Here is a 17,642-nt window from a genome sequence, read left to right on the forward strand (position 1 = left end):
GTCTGCAGACTCATTCTGCTTGGGCCCAAGCATGCTGGGAATCCAGCTGTGCCACCCTGGAAAGCTGTGGGCCTTAAGTAAAGGCAATACCAGCTCCTGCACACCCCCTGCCTGGTGAGGCAAGGCCACCTTGGCTGGAGCCTCTGGCATCCCAATGTTACTGCCTGTCACAAGAAGGTGCTCACACTGAGCAGAGCCAGAGAGAGAGCCACTGGACTCCACGGTGGCACAGCTGAGGGGAAGGAATCAGTTTATATCCTTTGTGATGCAAGTGGAAGGGTGTGGGGGAGGGGGCATCAAAGGAGAGGCAGGAGGGTATGCTCAGGTTTGGGGAAGCTACTCCATTCACAAGTGGATGGCCGTCTTAGGAAAGAAATCCAATACCTAAATCTGCTGTAAACTTCATTATACTCCCACCTCCAAGTCTACATGTGACCCAGACAGACAGAGCTACTCAACCTCCTTCCTGAGTAGTCTTGTTTGTACAGGCTCTAACAGCTTTTCTTACAAGGCTTTCTTCAGTGCATATGATGAGCAGCTGGTCAGCATCCTCAGCACACCGATCCTTAGTGCATTCTTATGATTAAATATTCAAATGTATCAAACTTGATAGAGTAAAACCAAAAGCTCCCCTTGACCTCTCCTCCTTCTCAGCCCCATGCACTTCTTGGAGGTAATATTGTTTACACATTGTATTGGCATTTCCAGCCCCTTTTCTAAGTATTTGCATTTATATATGCTAATATATTATGTTGAACCATATAAATGACTATTTGTTTTTTAAAATCTAGAAAGACATCACTTTAATATGGTTGAAGTTAACTTTTTCGTTTAAAAATCTGGGTTCGTTCTGTAAGTATTCATTGGCCCATACAGCCCTCATCTTGCTAAAACATACTTGCCTGCTCTGGTCTTGTACATGTCACTTCCTGTCTGGAAGTACTCAGCTGGAGACCTGCAGCATTTTCAATGGATAAAGGGGAAGAGTATAGGGCCACTGGGGATGAGGAGAGGTTTCTGAAGTTCTGATGTAAACCACTGCTTTGCCAAGGGAGAACTGTCCTTTGTGCCTCGGCACAGTCTTCCTAAGAAGAACCATAACTCTTGGTCCATAGTGTCACTGTGGCATTTAGAAGGGACCTCTGAGGACAAATAAAACTAGATGAGCCTCACACAGATGAGACTCATCAGATGCTGCCTCCCTCTTGTAACATCCTGCCTAGGAGGTGTAGCTGGGAGCTAAGTCTTGGGCCCTCTGTTGATGGTGTTCTCACTACTTCTTAACTTGGTCCGTTCCAAGTCCAGGCAGGGTTGATTGCAAGCAAACGTGTTCTTGTAGTTATTTCCTACCAGCCCCTCTGTCCCTGAAGCCTCTCCCTCTCCCTGCCCCAATGAAGAAGCAGGAAAGTGCACCCCCAAATAAGCCCACCCATAACACAAAACATTTTTGTAAGTACTGTAGAATAGATAGAAATCTACTGGTGCAACTGAATTTGCCCAAATGACATGTAGCAGCTATATGTAACCATTAGGCACCTGCATGTAATGGAATCAGCTTGAAGATATAATTCCTTTACTGTGCTTGGGCCCTAGATTGCTTTCTGCCTTTGGTGGGGTGGGGTGGGTGTGGACACTGTGCTTCTGTAGGTCACAGGCACATGATGCTTCACCCCCACCCCACCTCCAAGGCCACTCTGCCTTCCCACCACCTTCTCCCCTCTCCTAGTAAGACTCTTTCACCTGGTTATACCTGAGTGCAGCCAGAGACAAAGTAAACAAACTCGGTGAGGGCATTATACACACTCCTGTAAACTCCTTGTGGCTATGAGTGTGTGTCGAGCCTGGAGCTCTGTGCTGAGGTTCTGCCCCATCCCCGTGCAGTAACCTTCCTTCCTCTCTTTTCTGAGAAGGATAAGAGTTGTCTGTGTTTTCTTCTGCAACCAAGAGAGCCCCTCCGTCAGCTTTGTTGCTAATGTGCTAAGCAACATTTTGTCAAGCCTGTTGGGAAAACACTTGCCCTTCTTCACACACTTAATTGCTGTTTTCATCGCTATTAACGTTTTAGAGTGTAACACTTTATTATAATTAAGACTCTGTTTTTACCAGACCTCCGCTCTGAGACATCCATTTGTAACATTATTTAGTGGTGGGGATAATGGCGGCCAGGGGCTCTTCTCAGTAGTTGGTACCTATAGAGCTTTCATGGGGGTTGCTGGAGGCCAAGTCCTCCTGGGGTGTCAGAGATACTGCTGCAGCAGGAAGACAGAAACCTTCCAGCATGGGGCTCTGGGATCTAGGAAGCCAGAGTAACCGGGTTTGGCTCTGTAGGCTTTGGTTCTGATAGGAGGGTGGGCCTGAGCCCAGAGGGGCCTCTGTGCCTCCAAAGCCCAGAGCAGCTGTCCACCTTTGCAGATGGCCCTGCCCCCATTCCAAAAGACCAACTGCCTCCATTGTCTTCATTTTAATGTATAGCTTCATTACTTCTGTCTTGAAGGCTTTTGTTCCTTCAGAAGCCCCTATTAAGATGCAAATGTCTGTAGGACCTAGTGAACACTGTCAGCTAACACAGGATAGCTGACAGTGGTTGATGCATGTCTGAGAGCAGGACCCTGTGGAGGTGGAATTCCTGATCCACGGGTGTGGTGTGTGTGTGTGTGTCTGTGTGTGTGTGTGTGTGCCCCGAAAGTGGTGAAGAAGTGAGAGAGTTGACAAGAGAAAGGAGCCTGGTCCAAATGTGTCACAGAGCCTACTTCCCAGGTCTTCCCATAAAAAGTCATGGAAGGGTTTGGATTCAGGGAGCAGCACAGTCTGAATGGATCTGAGAGATTAGTGGGTTGCTTTAGAGGAAAGGTCTGGGGTGGGCTTTGGGGGAGGTAGGCAGGAACATTGTCAAGCAGGGAGACCTGTAAGGAGAAGACTGAGAGGTGTCAGGTGCTAGGTTACACAGCATGGGTACACAGACCAATAATGGGCATCCCCTGCTCTGGCTCCAGTCTCATGGTGGGGGCCAGGCTGCTGAGATGAGCCAGAAGTATGGCGGAAAGGCCAGGCTAGGCTGGAGGCAGGGGACCAAGAGAGAAAGATAACAAGAACCTTGGAAAGAGCCTGGAGCCTGGCTGTCTGGCCCTGGCTAAGAAAGAGATGGTAGTCCATGAGTGCAGGTACCATGAGCCTGGTGGACTGTGCTGATGCCAGTAACAAAGATACAGTTAATCACGTTTTGCTCTGAGTTGTTGAGCTGGAAAGAACTGTGGATAATACGTGACCAGAGGGATAATGAATGTCATGACTAACAGGTGCTGGGTTTAAAAAGGAGCAATGACCCAAACTTAACAGGATGACATATGATGGATGACCCTACACTCAGTTCCCAGGACAAAAGGAAAAAAGGAACATGAGCAGGATGCGGTGGGGGGAGGTGGCTTGGCCAGAGTGAAGTCTGAGCCAGCAGTGTGGTCTTTGAGATCAGATGCTGCTAGAAGTATGTCCCAAACAAGAAGGGTGACAGAGTCAGAAATCATGACTCATGCAAAGTGAATAAAAAAGAAGACACAGTTTATGCTGGAGAAGAAAATGTTCAGGGGGCCCATGTGAGCTAGAATAGACATTTGACTTATTCCATGGGTGGAAGTTACAGAGACTGGTGTGTACTCTCCTTACTCATTTAGAAGAGGGACCTGTGCATTGGAGGTGTCAGGAAATGGAATCAGCTGCCTGGCAGGTAGTGAATACATCATCCATGAAGGTGTCCAAGCAAGCATCAGAGGGCCACTTCCCAGGAATGCTACCAAAGAGGCTCTTGCATTGAATGAAGGGAGACTGGCTTTCTAATCCCATCAAATTCTACATGCTCAACCCAGGGCTTCCCATCCCATTAATTCTTGTTCCCCATCCTTTGTTCCAGAAGCACAGCAAAACTGATGAGGTGACATCACTGAGGAGCTCCCCATCCCCCTAAATTTGCATTCCACTCTCTTCCCAACTAATAGGTCAGAGCTTCAGCTTCCCTCAGAGGATGTGATGGCTGCACACCCTAGACCACAATAGGACTCTTATCTGACCTTCTCCCTTGACTGCACCTCTTCCTTTGTCCACCCCCTTGGAGGCAGGACTTCTTTTTGAGTGCCTTGGGATGCTTTGCATCTGCCTTTCCTTTATTTATCCTAGAAATATGTAGAGATAAAAACCATTTCTGCTACATCACTCTGTGTCTTCCCTGCTCTTGTTTCCCCACCTTCAGACCCCTCTTCTAATTATCCCCAACGTATTCTATCATCTGGGTCTCAGGAGAGCCCCTGGGAACCAGTCCAGGCACACAGATATCTGTCTGGTTCTTACAAAGTCTTCAGGACAGAGGTCCTTGCTACACACCCCCGACAATGGGAAGCTTCCTTAGACCTCTGAAAGCTGTCTGGATGCCTCTAGGGCCCTTGGAAGGTTGGCCCTGTCTCATCGGAGCCAGCAAATAGCAGGTCAGCATCCTTCACACAGAAAAGAACAGCATATTGCAAACTGTCTTTCATTATACTTGCTCCCCACGCAACATTGATTTTCAGCCACTTCCCAGCTGAAATTGTTAGAATTATTAGTTCTTTGTGCTCTCCATTTCCTGGCCAGAACTGAAAAATTCTTACCTCTTATTGTTCCCTTTTCTTTCTTCCTTCTTCTCCCTCCCTCTCTCTCCTTCTCTCTTTCTTTCTTCCTTCCTTTCCTTCCTTCCTACCATCCTTCCTACATTCCTTCCTTCCTTCTTTCCTTCCTTCCGGCCTCCCTCCCTTCCTTCCTCCCTCCTTCCCCCTCCCTCTCTCCTTCTCTCTTTCCCTTTCTCTCTCTCTACCTCCCTCCCTCCTTTCCTTCTTGCCTTCCTTCCTTCCTCCCTCCCTCTCCCCTTCCTTCCTTCCTTCCTTCCTTCCTTCCTTTCAGGTTTGGTGTAGATGGTCAGCAGGGCTCCCCTTAGTTTAGTCTGTGACTGTGGGTGGGCTCAGTTCGTCACTCCTAAGATAATACTTGGTGTCTCCTGTTGCTGGGAACTTGAATATCAAAAAATTGGGAAATGACTAATCTGGTTCACTGATATCACTGGGAGGGTTTGATAAAGTACAAATTGCTGTTTTGATCCCATAGGTTTGAGATGCCCTCCCGACCCCACCCATACAGAATTTGCACCCAGGTGATGCTAATGCCCATCATCTGGGACCGCACTTTGAGAACAACTAGATGAGCAGAGCAGTGCTGAGGTGGACTGCTCTGAGGCTGTTCAGATTGGGTTCAGGAATGTTCTGTCTCATTAATCCTCTCCCTTTTCCACCCTCTGCTCCATAAGCCCCCATCCCCAGCAGATTTACCTTCCTAATTCTGTTGCCCTCACATTCTGATTCAAATGTGTTTGCACCATTGCCTGAGCATACCCCACCCTAAGAAAGGATGGATGAGGTCATTGGGAGGTGGTGGGTGGGCCTGGGGATCCATCCCAAGAGTAAATGGTAGCCCCAGAGCAGTGGTCTTCCACGGGAATGTAGCTGCTGACCAGGACCCAGACCTAGTGAAGATGCTAAGTGTCTGGCATTCTCTTTTCTCTGGGCCACAGGAAGTGGACATTTACACGGTGAAGACGGAAGAGCTGTCATTCACATCTGCCTTCTGCCTGCAGATACAGCGAAATGACTACATCCACGCCCTGGTCACCTATTTTAATATTGAATTTACCAAGTGCCACAAGAAAATGGGGTTTTCCACAGGTGAGCCTTTTGTTGGCACTCCAGACCCTCCCCACCCTCCATGCTGAGGCTTTGTGGAAGTGACCAGGGCTGGCCTGACCTGGGGAAAGGACCTGGGGCATAAGCCCTTGCTTAGCATCTTGTAAGCCTTCTCCAGCACTTCCCCACACTTTTGACTGCCAAAAGGAGAAGGTAAATGAAAGTGTATATTGTATGATCAGAGCTGAGAGTATGTGTTCGGTGGAGAGAAGCAGGGGGGAAGCCCAATTTCAGGGGCACATTTGTTCATTGAACATTTTCTAGGCATAGTCTGTGTGAGGGGTAAGGATACAGAGTGTGATAAGATTTCCCCATCTTCACCACTGTGCCCTACTTCAAGATTCAGTGAATCTCTCGGTAGGCTGCAGACTATGTCTCTCTGTCTCCTTCCGCCCCAATCCATCCTTCCTGACACTGTTCCCCAAATACCACCTGAGCTCCCCTCCCAGCCCCCCTTCAGAGGTGCCTCATTGCCTGAAGCAGGTAAACTCACATGTCTTTGCCCTGTAAGTGGGGGTTCCACCATACCTGGCCCCCTACCAACTTCTCCCAACTCATTTCTCACTGCCCTTCCTTTGCTTTGCCTTCCTCCCCTGTCTCATTGTTGCACCACACACAGGGTCCAGTCACACTGAGCACCTCACAGTCCCCTGAACTTAGAAAGGCTTCCTAAGTCTCTAGGCTATTGCCTCTGCACATGCCAACCCTTTGTCCACCCAGGTGTTTCACGGGGACAAGAGGGTCTTTTGTCAGAGGCTCTTGTCATCTCCTTTCTCCCTGCAGTAGTCTGCTAGGGCTGCCATAACAAAGTATGACAGGCTAGTGGTTTAAACTACAGAAATTTACTTCTCACAGTTCTGGAAGATCAAGGTGCCAGCAAGTTTGATTTCTCCTGAGGCTCTCTCCTTGGCTTGCAGGTGGCCTCCTTCTCTCTCTGTCCTCACAGGGCATGTACTCCTGGTGTCTGTGTGGTGTTCTAAGAGATTAGGACATTTATGTATTTGTATGAGGAGACTCTAAAAGGACACAAACCAGATTGGATTAGGGCCCACCCAAAGACCTTATTGTAAAGGCTTCTTTAAAGGGTCTATCTCCAAATATAGTCATATTCTGAGGTGCAGGGGGATTAGGGCCTCAGCACATGAATTTCAGGGAACACAATTCAGCCCCAAACACCTCCCCTATGCCCACTCCTCACCTGGACAATCCCAGCACAGGCCTCATCTCTCAGCTCAGATATTACTTGATCCCTTCCTTCACTCCTGGTTAAGTTTAGGAGTTCTTCTTGGGGCTTTCTGACATCTTGTGCTTATGTTTGTCATGGAAATGTAAAAAAAAAAGGGTATAAAAAAGTCAAGAAGGGCAGCTGGGTGGCTCAGTCGGTTAAGCGTCCGACTTCGGCTCAGGTCATGATCTCACGGTCCGTGAGTTCAAGCCCCGCGTCGGGCTCTGTGCTAACAGCTCAGAGCCTGGATCCTGCTTTGGATTCTGTGTCTCCCTCTCTTTCTGACCCTCCCCTGTTCATGCTCTGTCTTTCTCTGCCTCAAAAATAAATAAATGTTAAAAAAAATTTTTTTTAAAAAAAGTCAAGGAAAAAGTCCTCTTCCCACTCCAGCCCAGTTCTGTGCCCCAGAAGCATATGTTAACCACTTTTTATTTTTTGCTTTTTATTTGAAATATTTCTCATATGAAGTTGCCAAGATAGTACATAGAGTCCTGTGAACCCTTTACCCAGCTCCCCTCAACTATGGTACCACATCCAAACTACACTTTTCTTAAAACATGGGTTGACTTATACCAAACACACTGCCCTCTGCTACCTTGTCTTTATTTAACAATAAACCTTAGAAAGCATACTTAAGCAAGAAACTCATGATCTCAGATCTGGTCTTGCTCTCAGGGTCGTGAGTTTAAGTCCCATGTTGGGCACCATGCTGGGCTTGAAGCCTACTTAAAAAACAAACAAACAAAAAAAAAACAAACAAAAAAACAATATACCTTGGAGACACTTTCACAGCCTCATTGACATAACTACTTTATTTTATTTTATTTTTATTTTTTGTTTTTGAAACAACTACACAGGATTTCAATGTCAGATGTAGCTTATTCAACATTTTTCACTCTGTTTGCAATTCTCAGTCTCCCCATGGGCTGGGATCACATCTCATGCATGAATCTCTGCACTTTGGGCTTCTAGAGCAGTGTTTGGCTTGTAGTGGGTTCTAAACAGATCACTGTTAAATGAGTATATGAAGATCTGAGTCCTGCTCTTGGGAACATGTTCCTATTGGCCACGCATGTGAAGTCTTCTTGGGAAGCAGGAGCATGTCGTTAGGGGCAAGCCAGCATGCATGTGCCAAGGGTAGGTGAGCTCTACCAGAGTCCAAGGACATGATTCTTCACTTCCTGAAGCCTTGGTGACAATGATTGATCCTCTTTGACCTATTAACAGAGAGGGCAAGAGGTTTATCCAACCCCTCCAAGAAAAAAAGGGTTTTTTTCCAGAACTGGTGTCTCCTGACCACCAAGATCATGATCTTCTGGTCTCTAACATCTGGCCCAGTGCGGGTGCACCCTGTCCTGGGGAAAACCAGAGGCCCCCAACCTTGGTCATTTTTAGCTGTTCCCCTTCTTAGAGTGGCAGCAGGAGAGATTGTCTCCCTGGTAGGCAGGGATGGCTAGGAGGGAGAAGGGAGGTTTTACCTGGACCTTGAAGGGTAAGTAAGACTCAGCCTCACAGTGGTGGGGTGTGGCAGTGGTGGGAGGGTGGAACAGGAGCCTGCTTGAGGACCATTGCTGTGATTGGAAACCAGGGATGGAGCCACAGAAGCTGGCCCTGCCTCTACCATCTCCAGGATGATGTTTCCACCGGGGTCTGCCCTGCTACAGGTGATGAGAAAGGGTGGCAGGGATACTCTGGGAAATATTGTGTGTTTGTAAAGCCTAGGATCTAGCCCATAGCTTTCAGCTGGGGGTTTCCCTTCCCTGAGTTTATTTCCATTCCTTGAGGTCAAGCAGACAGGCTGTCCCACCCCTGCCCAGAGGTGGTTCTCTGGCACTGTGATGGCGGGAACAACATTCCTGATGCCCCACAGGAAGGAGTCCTGGTTAAACTTAAGTTCAGAATCGAAGGACTCAGCCCCTAGCTGCCTGAGGGATAATGAGGATTTGCCCTTCGTATTAAAGTCTCCAGCCCACTGGGTCAGTTTCTTCCTGTTCTATGGTCATACTCCCACTGTAGTTCGTCACAAGTCCCTGTGAGAAACGATGAGGACTATATTTCAGAGGCTCAAAGACCATGGGTCTAGATCAAGGTCTGAGCTCATTTGTCTTTTTGGGTTTTTTTAAGATTTTATTTTTTTTTAAGTAACCTCTACTTCCAATGTGAGGCTTGAACTCTCAACCCCAAGATCAAGATTTTCACGCTCTACTGACTAAGCCAGCCAAGAACCCCTTGTCTGTCTTTTTACAGCTATAGTATTATATCACCTCCTCTTTGCACAGAACCCCAGAAACGTAGGTCTGAAAGGTCATCCAGAGGTCCTGCACTGCCTGTTTCCATGCCTTGGTGCAGAGGTTCTCACCGTGTAGTCCACAGCCAGCAGCATCAGCATGACCTGGGAACCTGTTAGAAATGCAAATTGTCACGACTTGCCCCAGATCTTCTGAATCAGAAACTCTGGGGTGGGGTCCAGAAATCTGTGTCTTACCAAGCCCTCCAGGTGACTGTAATGCACAAATCAGTTTGAGAACCACTGACTCTGTGCTAGGCTGCCTGAACAAGAAGATTGTAAATTTGGCCAATGTTGATGCTTTTCACATCAACTGGAAAGCTAACTCCATCCGCTTACTACCTTTTCTCATCAAGGCCTATGCCTTCTGGTTGACATAGGTCCTTCTCACAGCAGCATTCCCATATAGAGATCAGGATTGGGGGGATACTTTGTTTCACTGCTTCCTCAGCCACCTGGGGAATGTCCACATGGGGTTTTGCTTCCAGCAGGTAGCAAACATTTTTACAAGGTAGTGTGGGTTTGTCAGTGGGCTTTTCTGATCCTCTATACTTTGACCATCTAGAAAAGAGTATTTGCTTTTTGTTTTCAAGGACCTCAGATGCTCAGAATTGAATTAATCCTAATTCTTGGTACATGACATCATTGAATCAGGCACAGTTCACTTTTATTTATAACGAACACCTGTGAACTCACCACTGCCTCAGTAATTAGGACATAAATAATTATTAACTAGCACACATTAGTAACTAGAAAAAATGTATTATTGTTCTTAGAATGTAAATATATTAGTTGATATCAAGAAATAAACTGCTACTAATTAGAATATAAATATTAATCAGAGTACATTATTAATAAATATAATGATACTATTTATAATTAATAAGTAAATTAATTCACAGTCACATAATTAATCCTTGTGTGCTCACCACCTAACTAAATGGAGGCTCCACACCAACCCATCACCCCCCATGTTGCCTCTAGATGAACATTATTCTGAATTCTGTGTTCTTTATCCCCTTGCTATTTTAAAAAAAAGTTTTATCCCATCTATGTGTATGTCTGTACACTGTATTGTTTGGGCTCAGCTATTTTTGAACTGCATGCAGCATGTAACCTGCCATATGTGCCCCCATCTCATTGACTGACTGCCAGCTGAGCTTTCTATCTCAGCCCAGCCACAGCTGGCTCTGGAGGGGCCAACTCACAAGCACATCACGTATTGTGCTGCTTGAAAACAATCCCTGTTAATGGTTCTGGCATCTCCTCTCTGCAGCTCCAGGCAGAAGCTGTCGCAAATGGGCACAGGAACCTAGGGTTCCAGGCTGTGCCAGCCAGTGGGCATAGCTGCCCCTCCCCTTGGACACATCCTCAGTGGATGGGGGCAGGGACCCTTGGGGGTGCACGGAGGGACAGTGGCTTGAGTAGAATCAGACCTGGGGTAGAGTCTTAGTCTTTCCAGGAGTCAGCCAGGTAGGGCGGCCAGACAAAGGAGATAGGTCTTGAGTAAGTTACTTTCTGGGCCTCAAGCTCATTATGGATGATGTAGTTGGACCTAGATGCCTAGCAGCCCCTTCCTGCTTTGCCATCTGGTGACAGTGAGTCATTGTCTCAGGTCAGAGAAGCTTCTTGGTGCACAGTCTTTCATTCTCTAAAAAGCTTCTGATCTCCCTGGGCAATATAAATTGTAAATTTATAGCTAGAAAAAGTTTTAAATTTTAAGCAAAGCTACCAGCCACTTAGCCACTGTGAAGTGAAACAAGAAGCAGGATTCCACTACCTTTCCAAAAGCACCAGGAAAAATCTTCTTATGAAAACCCCTGCCATTTGTTCCCACAGCCCCCTGAGCTCTGCATTCCCATCCTTGGTCACAAGGATGACCTTGCTGCCTGAGAGTCTTCTCATTTAGGCTATAGGATGTGAGGGGGAGGCAAGGCTGAAGAGGTCGCTGTTTTCCAAATTTAGGACCATATCTGGGAACTGATAGGCATCCTGAATTGATGTCTGTTGAATGAAGGAATGCATGCATGAATAAGTGCATATGTACTTGGAATGTTGGGGGCAGTACTGGTTATACTCACTGTAAAATATAGAACAAAAGCTGTCCATAACCCACAACCCAGAGAGACTGTGAAGGGGAGGGAGAAAAAGGGAGGTTAGCATGTGGGGTCAGGATATTAAGAGGATAAATATATCTTCATAATAGGGAATGCTGAAAGTTATATGATCTAGAAGGTTATAGCTGGGGCAGGGTAGGGTGGGAAAGACTTATTTACTGATGAGAATTCTAGATGTCATCCACAGCCTTGTTCTGGGTGCTCACCCTTGCACCTAGCACCTTTCTGGATGCTTCCCCAGGACATTCTAGACCACTAGAGTGATGTAGAACATCTTTGAAGGTCAGAGCCATAGATTATGGATAAATAAAATGATATGCCACCTCCCATAATGATTATAACCACATAATTCAATGGCTTAGCAATACCCTAACATGGGGTTAATGTGTTATGGTAGGGAGACCATATTTATCTTTCAATTAAAGACACTTCTGATAGTGAAAAGGAAAGCTATTAATAGTTATGCTAGGAAGACAAGTAAACTGGAGCTGTCTTGGGCACAGCAAGAGATTTGGTCATATACTTTCCCCCTTCTCATCCCATCTGATTCTCAAAGTACTTGGGGAGATAGATATCATGCCCCACATTCTGCAGGTGTATAAAATGAGCCCCAGGGTCATAGTGCAAACACAAGGCAACATGGAGGCATGAAACTGGGACTGTTGTTGCCTAATTAAATGTTCTTTCCACTCTTGCCCACCAAAGAGATGTTATTAGATGCGAAAGAGTGGGTTTGTAAAGGGATTTCAGCCATGCTCTGTGCCTACAATACATGGCGGGGGGGGGGGGGATTTTTAAGTCTTGGCAAGTCTGCTCCCTTCACATCCCCCAGAATGACTGAATTCAAGTCTCTAGGAGTAGAGTTGAGAAATCTGAATTTTAATCAGTTTCTCCTGGACACCTTGATGGAGAATTAGTATTGTGAAAAGTGGTCTAGATGATTAGTCCATGGCTGATGGACCCCATGACAGAAATGTTTGGGGAGGTTCTCAAACTTTTGATGTTGTCAAGGGGAAAAAACCCCACTTTTCTCCAACCCAAGGCTGGTGTATTTTTTGGACCACCACCAGACACACCTAGGCTTGATGGCTGCCAAACCTGAGCCAGTGAATCTCTGGGACTCTCATAAGGCATCTGATTAGGTGACAGAAGGAAGTTGCTTGAATCCCCTTGCCTGAAGGTCTTTAAGAACAGGAGAGACACCTGTCTGAGCTGGTGTAGGAGGAAGTGGGGGCGAGAGTGCTGTCAGTCATACACTGCCATTCTCCGTATACACCAGAGACTATCTTTTGACAATTTATTTAGATGTAGTTGGCAGAGAAGGGGCTGGGACAGGTGGACTTTGTCTGTAGACAGCAATATGCTTTAGAGGCCATGAAGCTGGATATGTTTGGGTATCTAGGATCTAAAAGCCACAGACTGCACGTTCATGATCCTCCTTCAAGCCTTTCCAAATGCTCAGGCTGCTTTTCCCTGCCATGACCTTGAGTTTGCACTGATTTCCCAAATGCATACATTGAAGGCTACCCAAGTCTTTAACCAGATCACTGACATTTGATCAAGCCAGTTCATTGTAAAGGGCAAAGAAAGACTCTTCACTACCTTTTAAATAGATCCTGGGGTTTGTAAGATCTTAGAAGTGATCTGATCAGACTCAGTGCATGATAAATCCCCAGTGTTTGTTATAGGAACACGTCAAAGCTGGGCCTCAGGTAGCTCAGATGATTGCAGAACAGCCCTAATTTTTCCTGGTGAATTAAAAATCTGCCTTCTAGTAACTCCCAGTGACTAGCCTTTGTTCTGCCTCCAATGCCATATATAAGGCCACATATGTCTTTCTATGTGACAGTTTTTGAAGTATTGAAAGGCACTTATTATTATTCTCCCCAAGTCTTCTCATTTTTAGCTCTTGTCCCAAGCAAAGAGAAAATCAGTATTAATGAGTCCTACATCCAGGTGGTGGAAGGTAAGAGACTGAAGGGCCAAGAGGATCTTACTATAATGGGTTCTTTTACTATCTATAGTTTTCAAGGTCTCCAATGTAATTGAACATCTATGGGTACCTTGAGGCATAACAAAGTGTCTACTATTTGGGTTTTGCCATCTATAAGTGTAGTAGTTACAGATCTACCAAGTGTGGTGGTAGGCACTGAGGATATAACAGTGAACAAGTCTGGCATGGTGCCTGCCTTCATGGAAATTGCAGTCTTGTGGAGGAAGCACACAGCTGAAAAAAGACAAAGGTATTTATGCTGCAGTATGATAGGCATTGTGTTAACCAAAGCTCAGGGTGGGTGGCCAAACTAGGCTTCCCAAAGGAAGTGACTTTGAAGGATGAGGAAGGGAGAGGCTGGTGGACTAGGAGGGAAAAGTATTCCAAAGATAGTTGTTGCTGAGGAAGATGGCCCATAAGCAGGCCCCCTCTTCTGGTTGTAGAGTATGTAGTGTGCCGAGAGAGGATGGATGGGATTTAATGGCAAATACAGGGAGTTGCCAGGATTGGTGTGACTTTGGATCATGCAGGAAGAGTGAGCTATGGACCAGTGGTGGGGCTGTGGGATGAGAAATATCCCTTACTTCTTTTAGATCCAGTTAGGAGGACACAGATGAAACCCCACAACAGATGTGGGCCAAGGGTACCAGGTTCAGTTCTAGGGCAGAGAAGTGGCAGGGAAGCCTATGTGTAGGATTGGGGTGCTGGTGGGACACGGGTTTAGTTAAGAAATTTGCACACCTGATGTCATTTAAGGGGAGACAGGATGGTCTACTCTACAAATCTCCCTCTTACGCTGTCTGAACGTCTTCACTCTGTTGAACTAATTAAAAACAGTAGCCTTTTGAGATTCTTTTATGTTAATGAGTTTAGTTGGTGAGAGGGTATTCATCCCACCCCTTGGAAGGAACTTGTAATACCTGCTTCTTTCTCTTCTGATTCCTAGCTAAGATCAGCAGCCTGGAGGATCTGGGATCTTGATGGAAGGCGGAGCCCTGGGGCTGAGTGAGGATTTCTGGGGTTGGAGGCAGGCTCCAGGGGCTGGGTGCCTTGACCCACACAAGTGCTGGGAGTTGGTTCGGTGAATCCCAAAAGAAGCCCAGCAACTTCTAGGCAAGGTCTCAGCCTCAGTCCTTCTGGAGACATCTTCTCTGACTCTTCCTTCCCACCTCCCTTTTCTTCTCCCCTCAGCCCCCGATGCCCCCTACACCCACTGGAAGCAGACTGTCTTCTACTTGGAAGATTACCTCACTGTCCGGAGGGGGGAAGAAATCTATGGGACCATATCCATGAAGCCAAATGCCAAAAATGTGGTGAGTGCTGAGGCAGTCTCTGTCTGGGACAGGGTCAGAGGGAAGAAGGGACCCGTGGAGCTGGTTCCCTGGAGCTCCCAGGACCTCCTCACCCTGGTGCCCCAAGTGCCTTGTGCACAACCAGACAAGGTACTTGGGGAGGGGCAGTAGAAAGCCGGGTTTGGATCTCACTACGTATAACTGAAGGCCTCCAACCATGGACCCTTAAAACTCAAGGGTGATAGATTTTCTCGAGGACCCACTCTGGACTCTCAGCCTTCCTTGCATTTAGCCTCCAGTTCTGCATCCGAGGGGCTTTGGGCACGGAGGCTGTTGCCATGGGTTTCAGCTCATTTAGAACAAGCCAACCCAGGAAATAACAGCTTCTGGTGGCCGGGAAGATGTTTGGTTCACGTTTCTTCAGCGAGCCTGTTGGGTCAGGGATCGTGCGATTCTTTCTGAGCAACCGAGGGTGCAAGCGTGTGTATTAAAAGCATCTAGAGAATGCTTTGAAGGTTGTGCCACAGAAGACTAAACCACCCCACTCTGTTTTCTCTCAGGATGAAATCATAGGGAACATTTCTATATTATAACAGGAAGGCTTTAGGTTAGGAATCAAAGAACTTCCTGTGTGGATAATGAGGCACTAGAATAGATTCCCGAGGGCTGTTTGTGGGAACCCCTTAGCTAGAAAACCTTAGAAACACTGTAGTTACCCATCCCTCTGCCTGCGGGAGGGGGTGGTGCTTGCCTTTGCTACCACACTAATGCTGGGACCCTTTGCTCTTCCTTTGTAGCGAGACCTCGATTTCACGGTAGATTTGGATTTTAAGGGACAGCTGTGTGAAACATCTGTATCTAATGACTACAAAATGCGTTAGCATACGTGGGAGGCTGCAGACAGCGAGCAAGAAGAGAAACTCTTACCTCGATCTGCGGCTCTGTAACAAGGAACACCGTTTGCAGGACTACACTCTCGAAAACCAGAGTTTTTAAATTCTGCCTTGAAGATTGGTGAACTCACCAGGGCTCCCGTGGGCCACTGGACAGAGAGCTTCCAGTTCCTCAGCTCTGCTCTGGGAGCCCTTCACAGAGGCTTTGTTGTCGCCGACAAAGAGCAACCTCCAGTGCTGTGGCTGGGGCCCCCCGAGGATGGAAAAGTATACACGTATACCCATTTGTCCTCCTTAACTGTGAATCTCTGGAACTTCCAAGTTTTGCATGCTGCAGGCATCTAGGACAGATTGCTTCACTAGAACCTGGAGACATAGTGTCTTTGATAGCATAAGCCAGATTACCTGTCTGTGCGGTGGTGTGCGTGTGCGCGTGTGTGTGCGTGTGCGTGTACAGCATATACATTAGTTTATTTACCCACACCTGTATATGCATGCATATACAACCACGTGGGTATATTTCTGTGTTCATTCAGGGTGTGTGTGTGTGTGTGTGTGTATGTGTGTGTGTGTGTGCGCGCGCGCGTAGAATATATATTACTCTCAGAGGAGATTCTGTTGCTTTCGAATAGGAATTTGTTTTGTGATTAGTTCTCCCCACTTCCCATCCCTTACAGATGTTAAGCAGCTATGAAACGTTCTCTGTACTAGCTCTGGTCTTCTTCTGACTAGACTGTGGCTCTGAACCCTGAGCATAGTACCACGCACTCTGTTGGCACTCAATAAATGCACATGAGAGCGAAGCGATGGCCTGGTTGTGTTCCTGGTGCTCTGGGGTGGGAGGGTTTGGGAGGAGGTCAGAGGCCACACTGGAATGGAAGATCACAGGAGCAACAGATGCTGTTCCCAGCTCCCAGAAGGTAGTGCCTTGGTAGAAGCAGTCAGGACTGGTCCAACAGCATGTCCCCTGCAAACTCTCACAGGGTGGGGAGAGGGACTTAGGGGTGAAGTTGGGTGGGGGGGGGGGGGAGGACAGGAGCTAACCAAGAGTGCTCTAGAATGGAAGGCTACGTGTAGCCTGGAGGAAGGCCAACCTCAGGAATAGGAGAATCTAGGGTGTGCATCCCACTGGGAGGGCCTGGAGAAAGCAGGAGATGGTGGTCCTGGATCCCTGGAGAGAGACTGGGGCAGGGTCTGAGTGAAAGACTAGGGTGCTGAGAGTTTGCTGTACTGCACAGTGTCTTGTCCCTGGTCCCTCACCCCTGGCTAGTGTTTGGCCTGGTCTGCCACCCTTTGCACTGACAGGAGCTCACCCACCTTGAGTAGAGCTTTCCCACCCAGTACAGGTGAAAAATACGTGGGTCCTAGGATGGTGCCCCAGATTCCCAAGGCAGCCCCCTTCCCCAGCATGGCTGGTAAATCTCTAGCGCCCCCAACTTCTTGGGCCCTGCCTAAGCTGGCCTCTGCTTTCAGTGCACCATGGACCTTGGGCAAGTCATGTCACTTTCCTGAACCTCAGCCTTTTCACCACTCATCTGGACTAGCTGATGTTCCACGCTGTGTCCTTGGGAGCCCTGGGGCTTGTGGGAGGTGCCAGGATCAAGGTGGGCAGAGTTCTGGGTTCCCTTCTCCATAGGTTTAAAAAAAAATTCTTGGATGCCTGAGTGGCTCAGTCAGTTAGGCATCTGACTTCGGCTCAGGTCATGATTTCACAGTTTGTGAGTTCTAGCCCCGTGTTGGGCTCTGTGCTGATAGCTCAGAGCCTGGAGCCTGCTTTGGATTCTGTGTCTCCCCCTCTCTGACCCTCCCCTGCTCATGCTCTGTCTCTGTCTCTGTCTCTCAAAAATAAACATTAAAAAATAAATTTAAAAAAATCCAATTCTTCCCTCGCCGGTCTTTATTTTCCTTGGGAAAAAGATTCTACTACTAAAAAATAAAAATAAAATAAAGACATGAAAAGGAACCAATACCAAAAGCAAATACCTCTGAAAATGATGTATCTAGGTGACCCCAGAATCCTCCTGACCCTAATATTCTGAGATCATTGGTATCTTGGACCCTCTCACGTTCTCTCTCTCC

General features: G+C 47.2%; 1 protein-coding gene across 1 annotated transcript in view; it reads left to right on the forward strand.

Moving 5' to 3' along the window:
* The window catches only part of PRMT8 (protein arginine methyltransferase 8), a 96,041-nt gene extending 80,379 nt beyond the window's left edge, over positions 1-15,662 (forward strand). Inside the window, exons 8-10 of the mRNA XM_047867459.1 lie at positions 5,588-5,738; positions 14,570-14,691; positions 15,468-15,662. Coding sequence (XP_047723415.1) covers positions 5,588-5,738; positions 14,570-14,691; positions 15,468-15,551 — 357 coding nt within the window. The 3' untranslated portion in view covers positions 15,552-15,662. The remainder of the gene's footprint in view (positions 1-5,587; positions 5,739-14,569; positions 14,692-15,467) is intronic.
* The last annotated feature ends 1,980 nt before the right edge of the window (positions 15,663-17,642 follow it).

This window comes from Prionailurus viverrinus, chromosome B4 (genome assembly GCF_022837055.1).
Source record: "Prionailurus viverrinus isolate Anna chromosome B4, UM_Priviv_1.0, whole genome shotgun sequence".
NCBI classification, from domain to species: Eukaryota; Metazoa; Chordata; class Mammalia; order Carnivora; family Felidae; genus Prionailurus; species Prionailurus viverrinus.